Genomic DNA, 16,471 nt, shown 5'->3' on the forward strand with positions numbered 1-16,471 from the left:
ACAACTGTGTCAAGGATCCCGACTCCTGGTTTGGATTTTGCTACGTAATACCGAAGGTAGCCGAACTGCTTGTAATGTAGGAGAGTTGCTGGGTTTTGGGGTATTGCAAATCTCAGGTCTTGAGTGTCTTGTGAAGTTCAATAAAATAGTCTTAGAACCGGAGGTATATATCTCGCGATGCTATGACAGATCATCTGGTTTGTTGAACGCAAAACCACCGCTCGTGCCTCGACTTCTTGGTAGATCCGCCTCTTTCAACTGCAGCTTTCGCCCTCATTGGAGTCCTCCAGCCCTAATCCGCCTGTAAAGTTGCTGCAGTGGCTCCCCCCTCATCTCTCTAGCTCGAAGAGTACTTAATTGATGGTACTGTTGGTAACCACTCGCACCAAAGCTTAGAAACCCCCGTCAGCCTCGATGACGACCCTTGCCAGTAAGAAAAGACCGGGGAAATAGGCCCCATCCCCCACGCCCCATCTCAAACCTCACTCCTCCGAGCTCTCCAACACAGCCTTGATCATAGCCTGCCCAATCTCAGTGGCGGCCTTGAAGCGGGGCTCAAAGAAGCGCTGCGTGACGGCGAAACGCTCGCGCCACGTCTCGAACTGGCGCAGAGCCACGCACTCGGCCCAGCCGCAGGCGGCGATGGTGAACTGCAAGTCGTCGCGGCGGAACGTCGAGTCCTCGATGCCCACGCGCAGGCACTCGTCCAGCAGACCGGGTGTGCGGAACAGGTGCTCCGTGACGCCGAGCCACAGCCGAAACAGCGGCGTCGAGCAGATCATGTGGTCGTAGGGCACGATCCCCAGCGCGCTCCAGCAGTCCACCATGGCCAGTAGGCTGAGGTGGTTGTTGGGCAGCCGCGGGGGCGGTTCAGAGGAGGAGGTGTCACGGCCCAGGCTGAAGCGGTCCAACACGCCGTCCCGGAGCAGCGGCTTGTCGGCCCACTTAGGGTTGCCCTCGGCGCCGAATACCTTCTCTTTTGCGGCGTAGACGCGCTCGCGCAGCTCATCCCGCCGGCCCTCGAGCATCAGGGTGAACAGCTCGGTCGTCGACTTTGCAAACTGGTTGATCTGCTTGTGGGCTTCCGGGTTGAGGATGGCCAGGCCGGCGTAGACGTGCCACTTTTGGGCGTAGATGCGCAGCATGAGGTTGATCTTCACGTTTTCAATGCCGCCCACGTACCGTCCGCCCTCCCAGGGGAACTGCTTGGTGGCGTGCCAGGCCTTGCCCATGCTGAGGAAGGCGGCGTGCGTGACGGCCTGCGTGTCGGCCGTGATGCGGTCGTGCTCTTTGGCGGTGAGGTAGACATGCTTGGAGCCGAGGCAGCGGAGGACGTTTTCGACCTTGGCAAAGGACTCGTCCGAGGCGCGGTGCTTGATGAGGACGAGCGGCTGACCACGCGGGTCGACGTTGGGCCCGTGTAGCGAGTGGCACGAGACGATGTCAACATCGCTGGGCAGGTGCTCCTCGAACGCTCTGATCTCGGGGTCTTTGCAGGATGTCTGGCCTCCTACGATGGCCCCGAGACGGGTTGCTGGAAAAGACGTGGGCATGGTGAGAAACAGTGCTCAGGAATACAACAGCATTCTCAAAGCATGAAGACGGAGAAACACACAAGGACCATATTGTGCAACCACGCGACCGATGGCGGCCGCTTCCACACTGTAGATGATGTAGTTGCTGGCGCGAGACACCAAGTGACCGTTGCGGAGAATTTGTATATTTGTCTATAGACAGCGTCTCAGCACTGGCCCTGCGGCGGGAATCATGAAGTCAGATGCACGCCCGTACATGGTTGGCAAATTCCTTGACCAGCTCATCGTACTTTTCCTCCTTGTCGCAAGCCATAATCCTGAGCCGCAACATATATTAGCAATCTACGTCCCGCTCAGGCACAAAATCTGTTCACCAAGTCAGCGAGACATCCAAGAAGTCAAAAGTGGCTGGCTCGTGTGTTTTGGAGAAGATGCTTCAGACAAAGAATGATAAGGTAGCTGAGATTTTTCATCATGGAAAGCCCGCGACAGTTAGTTGGGGCCAGAAAGGCTGACCAACTCTGCCACGAGCGATACTCTAGCCAAATGCGCTCAAGTCATCATGCGATGGGGTTGTGGGTGGGGGAAATGAATGCAAAGGGAGCAATACTTACCAAGCTCAGCCGCCGTGAGTTACGGACAACTGGGTCGCGTGCGTCACATTGGAACGTCGAGTAACCGGGCAGCATTACCTCCATCCGGCATTACTCAGCCGCCGGGCATACATCTTGCCCATATCGCCCATGCCAATAAGGCCGACCACGAACTCGGCCTGGTTCGGAAGCGCCGTAACAGACGCTGTGGAAGACGCCATTGTCCCCTCGTTTGGAAATAACTGGCGGGGACCTAGGTGAATTTATGCTGCTCTGCGAAGCTCACATCCTCACACGAGCGAGCCCTCAAATTCGTCAATCCGAGGGTGAGCTGTACAGCGAGAACAAGCCAGGCCAAAGAGAGAGAGTTTGGGAGAAAATTTCAGATTTTGGGACAGACGTCTGAATTTAAGCTTGGCTTCGAATTAAGTGGGCCTGACCCACATTCAAGAGGACAGTGGGGCACAGTGTACGCGAAGCCGCGTACTCAAGGAAGTTGCCGTCGGAACTGCGACCACCCCTCGAGTCCCTTTCCATCGGATCGCGCTCCGACTCACTCACATCCTCACCCTGAAAACATCCATCTCCTCTCCTGAGTAGCACAGATCCAAGACCTCCAGGCCATGCTCCTCCTCCAAGCGCTGGGCTCCAACGGTTCCGGCCAGCTAGGCATAGGCCACAAGGACGACGTCTCCACGGCACAGAATGTACTGTTGCCGTCTTCACTAACCGCCAGTAACACCGGTACCCACCCAGCGAAACCCCAGCCCCATGCCAAACTCATCGTGGCAGGGGGCAACCACACCCTACTGCTGCTCTCCTCCGGCGAGTTGTTCTGGACCGGCGACGCCTCCAGCGGCGCATGCGGCCCCTTCCCGGACGCCAATGATCCCGAGACAACGCCCACATTCCGCCCCGTACATCTCGGTCCTCACCTACCGGAGGGAACCAAGGTTGAGCTAGCAGCAGCGACCTGGGCAGCCAGCGTGGTGGTAGTTGCCCCGCCCACGCCAGTCGACGGGGCAAGCACAACAAGCGCCACCACCACTACTCCCAGCGTCTACTCATTTGGCTCAGGGGATCGGGGCGAACTGGGACTCGGGCCGGGAACGGCTCGCGTGTGCGAGGCGACGCAGATCCACAACTTTCCGCCTGTCGGCACGCATGTGATAGACCTGGTGGCGTCCATGGGGCATGTTGTTGCAGTGCTCAGCAACGGGGAGGCTTGGGGGTGGGGGAACGGACGGAAGGGGCAGCTTGGGTCGCCAGCGACGGCGGCGGTGCACGCTCCGCGACGGATCCAGGGGGTCAATTTCAGGGTTATCAAGGCCGTTTGCGGGCGGGAGTTTACTTGTCTCTTCGGCGCGCCGGAGAAGGGGGACATGGCTGTGCTGGGGTCGGACAAGTGGGGCGTCCGATCGCAGGCTCCAGGTCCAGAGAGCTTGGCCGGGTGGAAGGAAGTGGGCGCGGGTTGGGGCTGTGTGTTCGTGCTAAAAGAGGACGGTATGTTGCTCAGCTGGGGGAGAAATGATCACGGGCAACTAGCCCCCGAATGTCTCCCACGCATCAGGAGCATTGCTGTCGGCAGCGAGCATACGCTGGCATTGACTGAGGAAGGCGATGTCCTGGCCTGGGGCTGGGGAGAACACGGAAACTGCGGCCCAGTGTGCGATGTTGACAAGGGCAAGGGGCACAGAAATCGGATCGCCTCGACCAAGGCTACCCTAGCCGCACAGGGAGCTGAAATTACGATGCTTGGTGCCGGTTGCGCAACAAGCTGGGTTGTCATGGAGAAGGTCACCTAAATCCGCAGCGATCTCGGAGCGAGGCATACGTATTCTACAACAACAGCCAAAATGACGGAAGCGCACGGCGTAGAGAAACACTGTCTCTCTCCACCCAGGCGGACAGGCTTGCGATTAGTCGGAAAATAGACCGAACCGGCGGACCTACAACATGTCAGCGACAAGGATGATAGGGCGAAGCCTAAGATATGAGCCTTACCTGAGAGAGTGGCTGAGTTGGATCAAGTCCTGAGATAAGGTTATCTGGACGAGCATCGTGACTCCCCGCCGGCCGGGACATGTAGCTACCAATTCGCAAAGACGACGGGTTCTGCCGTTACTGGTTAGCAAACTGCTTGGAGAACGAGGCAACAGGGATGACGGTACCGGTTCGTTGGTTGCATTCCACTCCAGCCGTGCATCCTCCTCTTCCTCGTCTTCATTTGCGCCGACAGGCTCCCACTGCTCGTCGTCGTCAGCCTGGTTAACGAACAGCGACTCTGATCGATCTGTGGCCGGGGGCGGAGGTGGTTGTGGCCGGATCTCAAATCCCGGCTGACGTGACCGGATTGGGGTTCGCTGCTGGGGCGGTTTCGAGGCGGTTGCCGGTGGGACCTGCTGATTATCATTCGCAACAGAACTGCCCCGGTGTGATGCTGAATCAAGCTCTGGCCTTGCAGCCTTTGCCGCATTCGGCCGAGGGTTCTTGTGCTTCTGGGTCATGGCGTCCTTCTCGCCGACGGTCATGAGTATAAATTCACACAAGACGCCATCGGTGCCGTACGAGAGCTTCATCGGACGTCCAGGGTTCGAGTAGCTGGTTGCCAGCTCTCCGCTGGTCATCTGGGCATGCTGGAGAATCGCACGGAAGTCCTTGACGCTGATGATGATGTGCAGTTTGTCTTGGACTTGGACGTTATCAAATTCGTCCATCTCAACCGCAATATTAGTGTGGAGAGGTTTTTTGAGGACAGCTGCGAGTCTGTTAGTGGCAAAGGCCTTCAGTTGACATGCAGCGGGGGACGCTACCTTCGTTGCTGACCGGACCACGCTTCTGCACCTTCTCGGTAAAGCAGGTAAAGTTTACAACACGTGCCTCGTCATCTGTGTTGATATCGAGGAGTTCTATGCCGGACCCGAAGTGGTCCATGAGCTGCCGTAGCGTCCTGGACGAAATAGCCCAGTGGTTCCCAGCTTCATCCTTGTTGAATTTGGCGTGGGTTGGGGTCTTGACCTCGTACGGAAGCGAGTGTGATGACGTGATCCCTGGAACGCGGTGAGTACTGAGAAGCTGGCCCGAGCACACTCGCCATAGGGAAACAGCGCACCGTTTCTGAAGGAAATCCTTGCAACGAGGCGGCTTTGCTTGCCGATGCCGTCGTCAACTGCCACATCGCACCGCTCGATTGATGCGTCCCGGTCACGGGATTGGTCCCCACCACTTTGACGGGTCCTGAAGATGGTGAGGAGAGACTGTGACACAGGATCAGAATCCGATCTAATTACACGGCTGCTCAGGTCGAGGAGACACAGACTCGTATGTACAGCTGGCAAAAAAAGCGATCTCTGTACTGAGGAGTGCCTTCGAAGTTGTAACGGGAGAAGAACCTGTTTGCGGCGAAGGTAAAGCAGACATATGCTGACTTTGAGATGTTGAGGGTGGTCAACGTCAACTGGATGCAATGGAAGCAGATCAGCAAGATGCACCGAATGTGTGAGAAGCGGAAGGCATTTGCGGTACTTTATCCTTTCTCGCTTCCAGACAAACGTCGTCGCTGAACTTGAACATGCAGGCGAGGGCATCATGGAGCACTACCACGCCCTCTTCGCTCAGTGTAAAATTCAGCACAACCATGTTGAGCCGGGCTATCGTCAAGACACATTATCTTGCTACAAAATCACATGTCTGAGAAAGGGCTCTGGATGGAATTTTGACTAGAAAGATCAGTCTTGGAACTTTGAAGCAGCACATGGAAGGAACCCATCCTAGTGGGGGCTAGAGGGCCGTTTGCAAGGCTATTGTTGGCGAAATTAGGCCCTGATCACCCAATCACAGGAAAGGAAGCGCGAGGCTGTCGGCTGAGATCCCGAGCCGCCCTTACTGTAAGTGCTATGTACACTAGCGTTTGCAGGTTTCACCAAAGTTAGCGTTGAAATTCGCGTTGAAACTAAGGTACATAACGCGAGAACTCCTTTTTTCTGGTTTGGATACGATCACAATCTTCGACTCTCTTTACTTTCCACTCTGTATCCCGGGTTGGAAAGCCGGGTTCACGCGGCGACCAGCTGCTGACGCGAGAACTGCAGACGCGTCCCGCTCGGCAAGAATTCAGTGTTTCGAAAAAAAGTAATCGCAGGCCAGCACACCGTCATGTTTGCCATCAAACTCGTATGAGGCAGATGCGCCAACTCGGCCATCATTCCCTCAGGAGATATGGTGGCTTGTTGTCCAGCAATTGACGAATCGGCTTGACTTTGATGGCCTCTTTCTTTGTGCTCGTCTGAGCCGCGGCATGGCAACACTGGCATTACCGTTACTTTATAGCATTCATGATCAATCTCCCGCCTCAAAGGAGTACTATCGCCATCCCGAGTTATCTGTACGTCTCTGGCGATCCATCATTGCGTCTGCTCTGGGCAAAACACTCTATCCATACTGCTGCTGGATTAAGGTCCTGAAGCTCGGCGTGCTCTACGGGCTCCACACGCGCCTGTCCTATGACGATTGTACCATAGGCCTCTGGCACGAATTTGCCGAAGCACCACTAGGAGATCTCTGTGCGGTTCGCAGTTTGGATACGCGCGGCAAAGAGCGGAGTATCCTTGAGGTCGGTGACCTGGTTCTTAGCTGTATCCGAGCTGCTGCGAGTCATGAAGACAGGCGAGTAGGCTTGGCCAGCCTCGAATGTCCTGTTAATACCGATCGCCTGGCAAGCTGGGTCCGGAACCTTTCTTGCGTGACCTCGCTCGTTGTAGAAGATGGCGCGGTGCTCACCAGTGATCTGGCTCGTGCTATCCGGCAAAACTGCCCTGGGTTGAGGGTCGTGTAAGTTGATCCTAGCAACTTGCGATCCCACGCATTCCAACCGTGACACTCTTGGCTGATCACAATACCACTGTCAGGAGATGCGGTTATTTGTCTGAATGGAGCGACACCGACATTGCTCGCGACACGGATGAGGGCCTGGCTGCTTTTCTAAAATGCCTTGAACCTAACACACTTGGTGCGCGGTTGTCCACTAACCCTGCCCAATCCTATGCACTGACGCTTGACAGAATCGTTTATCGTAGAGCAAATGGGCGACATCGCGGGCGAGACCTTCAAGGCCTTATGTGCACACTCTCGATCTTTGAAACGGCTCGAATTGTTCCAGCTCGAACGCCCAGCCTTCGAGACATTAGACAAACTTGCAAACTGCCTTGCCTTGGAATCGCTAGCCCTGGGGGGAGATGGAAAACCAGACTACCCGACCGAAGATGAGTGCCTGGAGGTTGTTCAAGGGTTGGTACGGTGGTTGCAGAATTGTGCCTCTCTCAGGAAGTTGGAACTTTGTTCCTTCCCCTGGGGCTTCAAACTCTTAACTCAAATTCTTAACGCACCTTCTCTTTGTCTGACGTGCCTCAACGTCGACGGGTTGATCGACGACTTTGACGGCGAGTTATACACGTCGCTGAGCCACCAAACAAGGCTTCGAGAATTAACCCTCAGGACTGGGGTTGATGACTTCTTCATAGAAAGGGATCAGGACCACCTCGAATTCTTTGACGCCATCTGCTGCTGTCCCGAGCTACGCGAGCTGGCTACCGATGAGCTGTTCACTTTTGAAGACGTGGAGAACATAAGCAAGGCTCTACCCAAGCTTGAGTCAATCACCCTGGTCCCGGTTTTCGCAGACTGGGGGGTGGGTGACGACTTGCTCGTTCGCTTTTCCTCTCTTTCCAATCTCAAGCGCCTCACAATATCTGCCTTCTCAAACATCTCAGCTGCCGGGCTTTTGACCTTCCTAGAAAACATGAAACAGGACGGTAATAGATGCCATGAGGGGCTTCAGATCAAAATGACGCACCAGGATGACAGGTTCCGGCTTTCTAAAGAGGAAGAAGCGCTGGTGAGAAGTGTTCTGTCGACACACTTTAAGGGTCGGCTTACCATTACGTATCGAGAATTTTCGGATGACGTGGGTCGGTGGGTAGAGGTGAATGACGACGGTGAGGAGGAGAATACTGATACTGAATTCACTGGCTCTGACTTTTTGCACATGCTCTCTGGCGTATGAGAAGTGAGTGAAGCGAGGAAGTGAGGAAAGCAACCAGGGGCCTGTCCTGACAAGGCACAATCTCCTGTTAGGTGAGCTGGGTAAGGTCAGTGTGGAATGCGAGGCTAATTCCGAGTGCTATGGGAAGGGGGAAACGTTGTCGAAATACTCGTGGTGCTGAAAATCCAAAGCTTAACGGGCAGGTGGGAAGGGGGTGAGCAAATGTATGTACCGGCCTGACATGGTGGCCCTACCTCTAAGGGAAGCTGCCTACCTGTAGTTATATGTTCAGAATCATTAAGCCGCTAAATCGTTCCAATACCACAGAATTTCCAAGGACGATCTTCGAAGACGAGATAGGCGAACAGGTTCCTGATGAGCAACACCCTGACAAGGCAGGCTCATCACTCGCAAAGAAAGTGATGAGCTGAATGAGAACCAGAAGCAATCATGTGAGCTGTCTAAATAGCAGAAACTAGTCCCCGCTATGTACTTCAAAAACCATTACACTCATCATCCAACAATACGCTAAATATGTCGGCGCCATTCCATGCTACACCATACACCGTCAAACAGGAAAATCATTTACAATTACAACTCACAAACCAACTTGCGTAAGCCATTCCAGAGGATGGGCGCCCAGGTCTGAGTCCGGCATAAAATCACTTTCGACCTCGGGCCTCGGCCAGCCCTCCATCTTCTTCTCCAGCTCCTTCGTGATCTCGTCAACATCCACATCCAGATACCTGCTCAAGAAGGCGCCGATATCCGTGTTCTCGACATTGCCCCTGATCTCGTCGGCCGCGGGGCCGCCGGAGCTGTAGATGTTGACGTCGACGGCGCTGTGGCCGCGGGTGCTCCAGCCGATGCGGGCGCGCATGCTGATCATTTTGGAGAAGATGGCGATGGCGGCGCCGGGGTTGGATGCTAGCGCGTTGAGCTCCATCTCGAGGGCGTCGCTGATGCCGAGGCGCGACGTGACGAGCTCCTTGTTGATCCACTCGGTCAGAGACTCCTTGGACTCGGTCGGGGAGGCCAGGATGTGCTGATGAAGCAGGCGGGCGAGGTGCTCGGCCGAGGCGTTGGCCTTGGCTAGGACCGAGGGGTACCAGTTGTAGACGGGCAACTCGTCTGGTGCTTCTAGAGGATGAGTCAGAAACTGCATGTCCTTGTTAAGAGAAAAGAGGAGAAACTTACGCCAGGCCGTTGCCAGTCCGCCCGTCTCATGGTCACTGGTGGATACCACTATGCCCTCCGTCTCGGACCTCTCCAGAAAATCCAGGACAACTTTGAACGTCTTGTCGTACTCCAACACCTCCCACGCCTGCGCAGCGGGGTCATTAACATGACCCGCATGGTCGATGCGGCTCCCCTCAATCATCAAAAAGAACCCCTTATCACCGTCCCTGGTGGCCTCCTCCAGCGCCGTCAGGGCCGTCTCGGCCATCTCGCTCAAGCTTGGGTACACATCCGCCATAGCCCTGCGATCAATCTCAAACGGCACATCGGCGTTGGCGAACAGCCCCAGCAGCGGCAGCGTCACGTTCTTGCCGCGTGACAGCCGATCAAACGCGCCGCGATCGCCCGCATAGCTCCAGCCAAACCTCTCCCGCGCAATGCCCACCACATCCACCGCATCCGCCCTGCAACTGCCCAGCGAATCATTCCCCAGAAAATGGCACCTGCCGCCGCCCATGAGCAGGTCCACAACCCTCTCCCCAAGGGGGTGACTCTCCCCAATCTCGTGTAGGGCGATCTCGTCCATCTGAGAGCGGTAGGCGACGTGGGCGGCGAAGCAGGCCGGGGTTGCGTCAGTGACATCGGTGGTGGCGACGAGGCCCGTCTTGTAACCCGCACGCTTGGCCGCCTCAAGCACGGTGCCGCAGGGCCGGTAACCAGGTAACATGGCGATGGCGCCGTTGTAGCTCTTGCGGGCGCATGAGAACGCCGTCGCCCCCGCTGCCGAGTCCGTCACCAGGCTGTTAGACGACCGTGTGCGCGACGTGCCCCAGAAGTGGTCGTCTAGATGAAGCGTTGAATCCGTGGGGAGGGAGGACACGAATTGCCTGAAGGAGCGGGTTAGGCTTAGAGAGGCCGGGCCCATCCCGTCCGAGACCATGAAGATTAGGTTGCGTTTCTTATTGTTGTTGTTGTTGTTGGCATGCTTGGTGCTGGTGGCGCTGAGGTAGGGGTCGCCGGTGGAGGGTGCGCCGGGCACGGGAGCGGGTGTCGTTGGCGGGGCGGAGCTGCTGTGCTGTTGCAACACCACGCCGAGCACGATCACGCCTGCCGTGGCCACCAGGGCCCAGAGGAAGAAAATCGTCTCGCGCAGGCCGACGCTGCGCCGCGAGGGGCGGCTGCTGTGCTCGGCGGGGAAGGGCGTGCCGTGCAGCGCGGCATCTTCTTCTTCGGCGCGGCGGGTCGAGTCTTCGGATGTATGCGGTTGGGGGGAGGCGAGGAGCGGCGTCCGCTCTGACCGGGATAACTGCAGCGGTTGATTGCGTGGTGAGAAGCTGTTGTGTTATTGTGGGGAGAGGGTGGGTGGATATGATCTATCTCACCATGGCAGCTGCTAAGGTGGGACTTCCTTTAGTCCGCAATTTAGACGTCGGCGTGCAGCAGCCAAAGCGTGCAGTAACCGTCTGCACGGACTTTGGAGTTGCTCCCTCAGATGGCGGGCGACGTTTGGTTTAAGTTTGGCCCTGGCAGATCATTAACCGCATTGGTGGTGCTGCATGCGCCAGCGCTGCTGCCCGCATGACGTCGTTGCAGCGGGACTCGACAAGGGTCTAAGTTAGCGGGCCGGGGGTGGCTTTCTGGGGTAGGCTCCCGAGGCTCCGTAGTCACCTTAGCCAGCCTCGGCCAGTCTCGCCAGCGAACACCTGATGCACCCTGCTGACCTCTGCCAAGCCAGTAACGTCAGGGGATCACGAATTAGGATCATCTTGGGCTTTAACCTCACTCTACTACTGACCCGTCCAACCTGGGAACAATCTACACGTGTACCTACAGTACATAAGTCAGCCGTGAACCATGTCCCAGTCCCAGTCCCAGGCAACAACCCCAACCCGCTCCGCCCTTCTCAACAATGCAACATCCTTCTGCAACGCCTTCGCATCCGGCACTGCCTCCCCATCTGACATCCTCTCACACTTTACCTCGGACGACGCCAAGATCCTGGTGCACGAGCACGGTCTGCCACAACTGGCGCCCTTCCTGGGCCGTACCTTTCGCGGTGCCGACGGGCTGCGGCAGTACCTGTCCGTCATCTCGGAGTGCCTGAGCTACGAGAACATGCGCTTCGCCGAGTACATTGTCGACGCCGAGGCCCGAAAGGTGTCGGTCCGAGGCCAGGCGAGGTTCACCTGGACCAGCACGGGCCAGAGCTGGGACGAGGTTTTCACCTATGTGCTTGGTGTGACAGCGAGGCAAAGGTGCAGAGCTACGAGATCTGGGCAGATTCAGGGGCTGCGTGGTTGGCGAGTCGGGGGGAATTGTGACTGTTATGGGAGAGGGGAACGCCTGCTTTCATGAAATGTAATGACAAGGTATATATTTGCGCCACCAGTCGTGACATGGAAAAATGTCCAAAAGAACAGCGCTGAACGACAACTTAAGTCCGCAGCGCCGATATTGTCGATATTGTACAAGCGCTTGCGACCATTTCTCTATTACCGTTAAGCCATACCCCGGTGTAACAAACACCAGAACGCCAAACCGTCTATTGGATCAGCCGTTGAAGGTCAAAGAGAGAGCAACGCGGACCTCAAATGTCAGGCCCCGCTCTTCACCCCCGAGTACCGCACATGCAGCCGGTCCTTGAAATGCTCATGCTTGATGCCGTTGGGTCTTGCCTGCGCAAACTCTTCAATGGCAAGTTTCGCGCTGAAGCCGCACCGCTCCACCAGGTAACACGCGATGAGGAAGCCAGTACGATTGAAGCCGTAGTGGCAGTGGACACCGACCGCGTAATTGTCTCCCCAACCCTTGGCTTCGGCTCGCTGCTTCTGACGCTGGCGGATCTTATCCACCAGGTCGATAAACCCTTTGATCTCGGCATCGTCGGGCGGGACCTTGGAAACCGTCGGGAACTTGTGGTAGTGTATCCCGCCTTCCTCAAGACCGCGCGGGTCGTAGACTGGGTTGTCATGCGAGATATCGATCACGTCCTTGATGATACCGCCCCACCTCTCCACGAATACCTTTGGGCAGTGGATTTCGTCCACCTCCCGAAGCGTCTTGATGGCGCGAAAAACGCCGCCGATGGGCTCCGAGACTGGCGTGACGTTGCGCCACTTCTCCAAGTTTTTGACGTCCCATTTCCCATCCCGGCAGAGATACTGCAACTGCCAGGCGAGGGAGAGACGACCGGTTACGTGTGAAGCGAGAAAGTCTGAGATCAGTCCGGCAAGGACCGGTGCCGTGGGCGGCGTGAATAGCAGACCATGCCCCGCGGGCTTGGGGAGTTTAGTACTCATTACCACTTTCCTCGGATGTAGAGGCAGGGGTGGGATGCATGTAGCATCGCCATTTGCGTTCGCGTTCGATTCCCCCTTCGCTGCACTCCCGTCTTCCTTCGAGGCAGGACCCTCCCTATCCTCGGCGAGTGACGAGATTATCTTGTCGACCTCTTCCGGAGGGGCAATGCTATCGCTTTCTCCACCAACCAGGTATACCGGTAAACGTAGCCCGGACCAGACATCTATCGTTGGCATGCCGCCATGAGGCACGCCATTTCGATACTCAGGCAGTGCACCCCATGCCATGCGCCGCCACACAGGTGTCCTGCTTTGGCAGTTGTACAGATGCTGGAGCCGCTTTGAGTCGACATCAGCGTCCGGCCCGACGAAACGGTGAACGCTCGCACTCTCTATCCCACCCCGCCTGTCCCAGGCCCGCCACAGATTGAAGAGAAACTCCGGGATATAGAGAAGTTTCCGAAACAGCGATACCTTATCCTCAGGAGGTGGCCCGGCGACAGGGCAGATGGCCACCAGGCCTAGGACGTGCTTACTGAGGTCGGTTTTAGACAGCGTTCTGGGGTTTGCCAGCAGCGCAGCGAGGGAAGCGCCCATACTATGGCCGATCAGAACCACTCCCTGGCCGGCTTGCGCATCGCGGTGATCCTCAATGACCGTCTCTAGCAGCTCCACAAGGGCATCCGTCGAGTAGGCGCCCCAGTCGCGGGGCTCAAACTCAGATACGCCGCACCCCGGGAGATCCAACGCTAGGCATGAGGCAATCGGAGTGAGGCTCGTTAGCAGCGCATTGAACTGCGCGACGGACCCGCCAAGGCCATGGATGAATACCAACAGCGGGATCGGGGCAGGCGAGACGGGAAGGCAGTCGAACTGCTGATGTCTCCTGTAGAAGACGCGCAGTTTGGGGTACGTGGCGCGAGAGGTGGTGTAAGACTTTATGCTGGAGTTCCTCTCAAGAAGAGGCGGATCTGTAGCTTTGGCATCTAGAAGTCCCGCGCGGTCAGGTGGCTCTGAGTGCTCTAGAATGCCTTTTTTGCCGGGGAAGCAGAGTACAAACCGTATTTGGAGGCCGCCATGCGAAGTAGAACCATGCAGACAGGCCGGCTGCAGTGAAGACGCTGGAAGTGGCTCCGCCTTGGAAGAGTGAGCTATGAACTACTTGAGTTTGGAAATGGAAGAGAATGATTGAAGATTCCAAAAGTGAATGCTTGCGCAGTTCTGGGGATCTGGGTATCAAGAGACCAAGAACAGAAAGGAATGTGCTGCGAGGCGGGAAGCTCAAGCCATCAGTCCACGCCGTCGAAGACAAAAATTCTCAATACCTGACACGGGTCTATGCTATAATTACCGGCTTGACTGAGTTGCGCAAAGGTGATTCCAATCCCTCAAAGACCTGAAAACCCAATCCGATTGAGAGCGACTTGAAGAAACAGCTGGCATAAGCAACCTCGTGTCGGACAAGGATTGGGTCATAAGAAGCGATGACCGTGAAAATCAGCTCCGGCCGCGTTTGGCGGCCTAAATCGACCAGGGCGCAAATATAAGTTGAACTGATCTCCAATGTGCGGATGAAAGGGGATTCTGAACAGGGCAATTGATAAGTAGAGATATCTTGTTCTTATAATTCCGGGGGCTTGCGGCGGCATGAGAATTCTTTGACTCTCATCGGGCACGACAGGTTCCATTCCGGTCTGTTCTTGACGATGGACTTTTGGCGGGCAGAGCTTCACCGATCTAGACAGGGGTGGCCAACGATCGTCATTGCTGCACAATGTGGCCCCAAATTGACTGCTCATTGGGCGTTTGGCCTGTGGCTTTAGTGGCTGACTGCATGGACACCAGATATGTAATTACGTAATGTAACGTACATACATCACTTAGGCTTTGCTGCCGGAGTGACAGTCCAATCTCGAAGAAAACTGAGTCCAGGAGTTTTCCCTTGTAAGGTGCACAGGTAGAATTCCAGTCCATTTGGGAAGAAATGAATTGGACAGAGAGCAAGGAAGCTCGAAAGTGCATATGATATAATTCTGAGTCGGGTCCGTGCAAATGCACAACCCAATATTAACGTTGCAGTACCAGCCGTGTAAAGTTACGGGTAAAGTTACGGTACTGTACATACACTTGCTGTAGCCCTACGGTTACGCTAGTGGCGCCAATCTCGATTTGTGAATCCATGATCCGCTAACTTACCCTGGCCCGGGATCCGTTCTCCTGGAACACAGCCCATCTCCCAAATGCCGAAATACCGCGCCTGATTCAGGAACAGTACATACCTGCTGTAAGGAGTACATAAGGTGAATCTACACCACACACCACGGCATGTGAGCCGGAGAGATTGCCGCCTGTCTCCCTCTTCCTCTCTCCCTCTTCCCCGTTGCCCTTCATGGCAACCAGCCGCCTGACCTTTTTGTATCCGCACCTCTTCCGGACAGGAGGGCGCTGGGGCGAACCGGCAGCATCTCATTGCTCTCATGTCGTCGCGGGCAAATCCCGTTGCAAGCCGTCCGGCCTCATTCCATCGTCGCCCGTCTGCGCCCAACATGCGAGCCCCTTCACGACGCCCTCGGCAGGCAGGCAGGCCGCCTTTGCCAAGCGAGCTGGAAAGGCCGTAGAGCCGCTTCCAATATACGAGTCGACCGAGCCGCCGCCCAAGGCCGGCCCCGATAGTGCCAGGAAGAATGGCCGGAACAAGAAAGAGAAAGACGCCGTCCAGAGTGCCGCACAAGCAACACTCACGCAGCAACCTCCCTCGTACGATACTCCAAGTCAATTCAACACCTCTCCGCCGCCGCCTCCTGACCCTCCTGCAACGATCGAACTGCCTCCTCCGCAGGACATCGACCCCATCACCCAGACCAAAAAGGGCAGTCCAATGGACGAGATCCTACACAGGGCCCCGCCACCTGGCATGTCTTCCTCCGCTCCCTTTACACAACCGTCATCATCAGACGCCGCCGCCTCCACCGGGCCCGACCAATCCGTAACCACAAGCCCTAACAACAGCTTGGCCGTCACCAGACCGGACAACAAGCCACCGCACCTGACACCCGCCCCCTACGTGCACCACTTCGACTCCTACACACTGGTCAAGCAACTACAAGCAGGCGGGTACACACTGCCGCAGGCGATCCTGGCCATGAAGGCGATCCGGACGCTGCTCGCATCCAACCTGGACGTGGCGCAGGCCGGGCTCGTTTCCAAAGCCGACGTCGAGAACGAGACATACCTGTTCCGGGCGGCGTGCAGCGAGCTGAGCGCCGAGGTGCGCAACAACCGGCGCGTGGCCGACGAGCAGCTGCGGCAGCAGCGCACCCTGCTGCAGCACGAGGTTGACATACTCGCGCAGCGGCTCAACCAGGAGCTGCTCACCCTCAATGACAGCGTGCGGGGCATGTTCAACGACCGCCGCATGGCCGTCCGCGAGGAGCAGAAGGCTGTGGAAAGTAGGGTATGTGTTCTTGTCTTTTTTTCTTCTTGTTGGTGTTGGATTCATGAAACGGTCAAACTAACATGGTTTTCTAGATACAACAAATCAACTACAAAATCAGCGTCACGCTCAACAGCGACGCAAAATCCGACATTGAAGGGCTGCGCTGGGTACTCATTAGGAGATCCGTCTTGGGTATCATTTTCATGGCCGTCATGACGCTCGGCACGCTGCGGTACGCTACCTACGTGAGCCATCAGCGGCAAAAGGAAGCACAGGAGCGGGCGCGGGAAGAGCAGGAGGCGGCGAAGCATGACGGGAGACGTGACAACTCGGCTCCTGCCGAGGCAGCCGAGCTTCTCGCAGCGAATTGATTTTCTTGGTGCTCACAA

At 56.5% G+C, this 16,471-nt stretch overlaps 6 protein-coding genes across 6 annotated transcripts; 3 read left to right on the plus strand and 3 right to left on the minus strand.

The window, feature by feature from the left end:
- Positions 1–132: 132 nt before the first annotated feature.
- Positions 133–2,243, minus strand: N656DRAFT_776387 (Prephenate dehydrogenase). The gene is made up of 3 exons (XM_064814630.1): positions 1,792–2,243; positions 1,616–1,727; positions 133–1,534 (listed from the first exon to the last, which is right to left on the minus strand). The coding sequence occupies exons 1-3, from the start codon at positions 1,846–1,848 to the stop codon at positions 483–485; spliced, it is 1,221 nt and encodes a 406-aa protein (XP_064672852.1). The 5' UTR covers positions 1,849–2,243; the 3' UTR covers positions 133–482.
- A 508-nt stretch (positions 2,244–2,751) lies between these two features.
- On the plus strand, positions 2,752–3,933 carry N656DRAFT_787818 (RCC1/BLIP-II; the record flags this gene model as incomplete). The annotated part of the gene is made up of 1 exon (XM_064816640.1): positions 2,752–3,933. The coding sequence occupies one exon, from the start codon at positions 2,752–2,754 to the stop codon at positions 3,931–3,933; it is 1,182 nt and encodes a 393-aa protein (XP_064672853.1).
- A 62-nt stretch (positions 3,934–3,995) lies between these two features.
- N656DRAFT_748304 (cell cycle checkpoint) lies at positions 3,996–5,879 on the minus strand. Its single transcript, XM_064812954.1, has 7 exons — positions 5,654–5,879; positions 5,448–5,585; positions 5,241–5,385; positions 4,942–5,178; positions 4,300–4,886; positions 4,133–4,243; positions 3,996–4,077 (listed from the first exon to the last, which is right to left on the minus strand). The coding sequence occupies exons 1-7, from the start codon at positions 5,765–5,767 to the stop codon at positions 4,048–4,050; spliced, it is 1,362 nt and encodes a 453-aa protein (XP_064672854.1). The 5' UTR covers positions 5,768–5,879; the 3' UTR covers positions 3,996–4,047.
- A 450-nt stretch (positions 5,880–6,329) lies between these two features.
- N656DRAFT_703883 (uncharacterized protein) lies at positions 6,330–8,189 on the plus strand (the record flags this gene model as incomplete). The annotated part of the gene is made up of 3 exons (XM_064811128.1): positions 6,330–6,958; positions 7,063–7,136; positions 7,189–8,189. Coding segments are annotated over 3 exons (1,704 nt in total), but the record flags the coding sequence as incomplete, so codon positions are not given.
- Positions 8,190–8,766: 577 nt separating this feature from the next.
- N656DRAFT_787820 (alkaline phosphatase-like protein) lies at positions 8,767–13,740 on the minus strand (the record flags this gene model as incomplete). Its single annotated transcript, XM_064816641.1, has 5 exons — positions 8,767–9,308; positions 9,366–9,933; positions 10,045–10,653; positions 11,960–13,632; positions 13,707–13,740. 5 exons carry the CDS (start codon positions 13,738–13,740, stop codon positions 8,767–8,769), a joined length of 3,426 nt encoding a protein of 1,141 aa, XP_064672856.1.
- A 1,295-nt stretch (positions 13,741–15,035) lies between these two features.
- On the plus strand, positions 15,036–16,453 carry N656DRAFT_704077 (uncharacterized protein; the record flags this gene model as incomplete). Its single annotated transcript, XM_064811150.1, has 2 exons — positions 15,036–16,100; positions 16,175–16,453. 2 exons carry the CDS (start codon positions 15,036–15,038, stop codon positions 16,451–16,453), a joined length of 1,344 nt encoding a protein of 447 aa, XP_064672857.1.
- Between the last annotated feature and the right edge of the window lie 18 nt (positions 16,454–16,471).

This window comes from Canariomyces notabilis (genome assembly GCF_033297395.1).
Source record: "Canariomyces notabilis strain CBS 508.74 unplaced genomic scaffold N656scaffold_4, whole genome shotgun sequence".
NCBI lineage: Eukaryota > Fungi > Ascomycota > Sordariomycetes > Sordariales > Chaetomiaceae > Canariomyces > Canariomyces notabilis.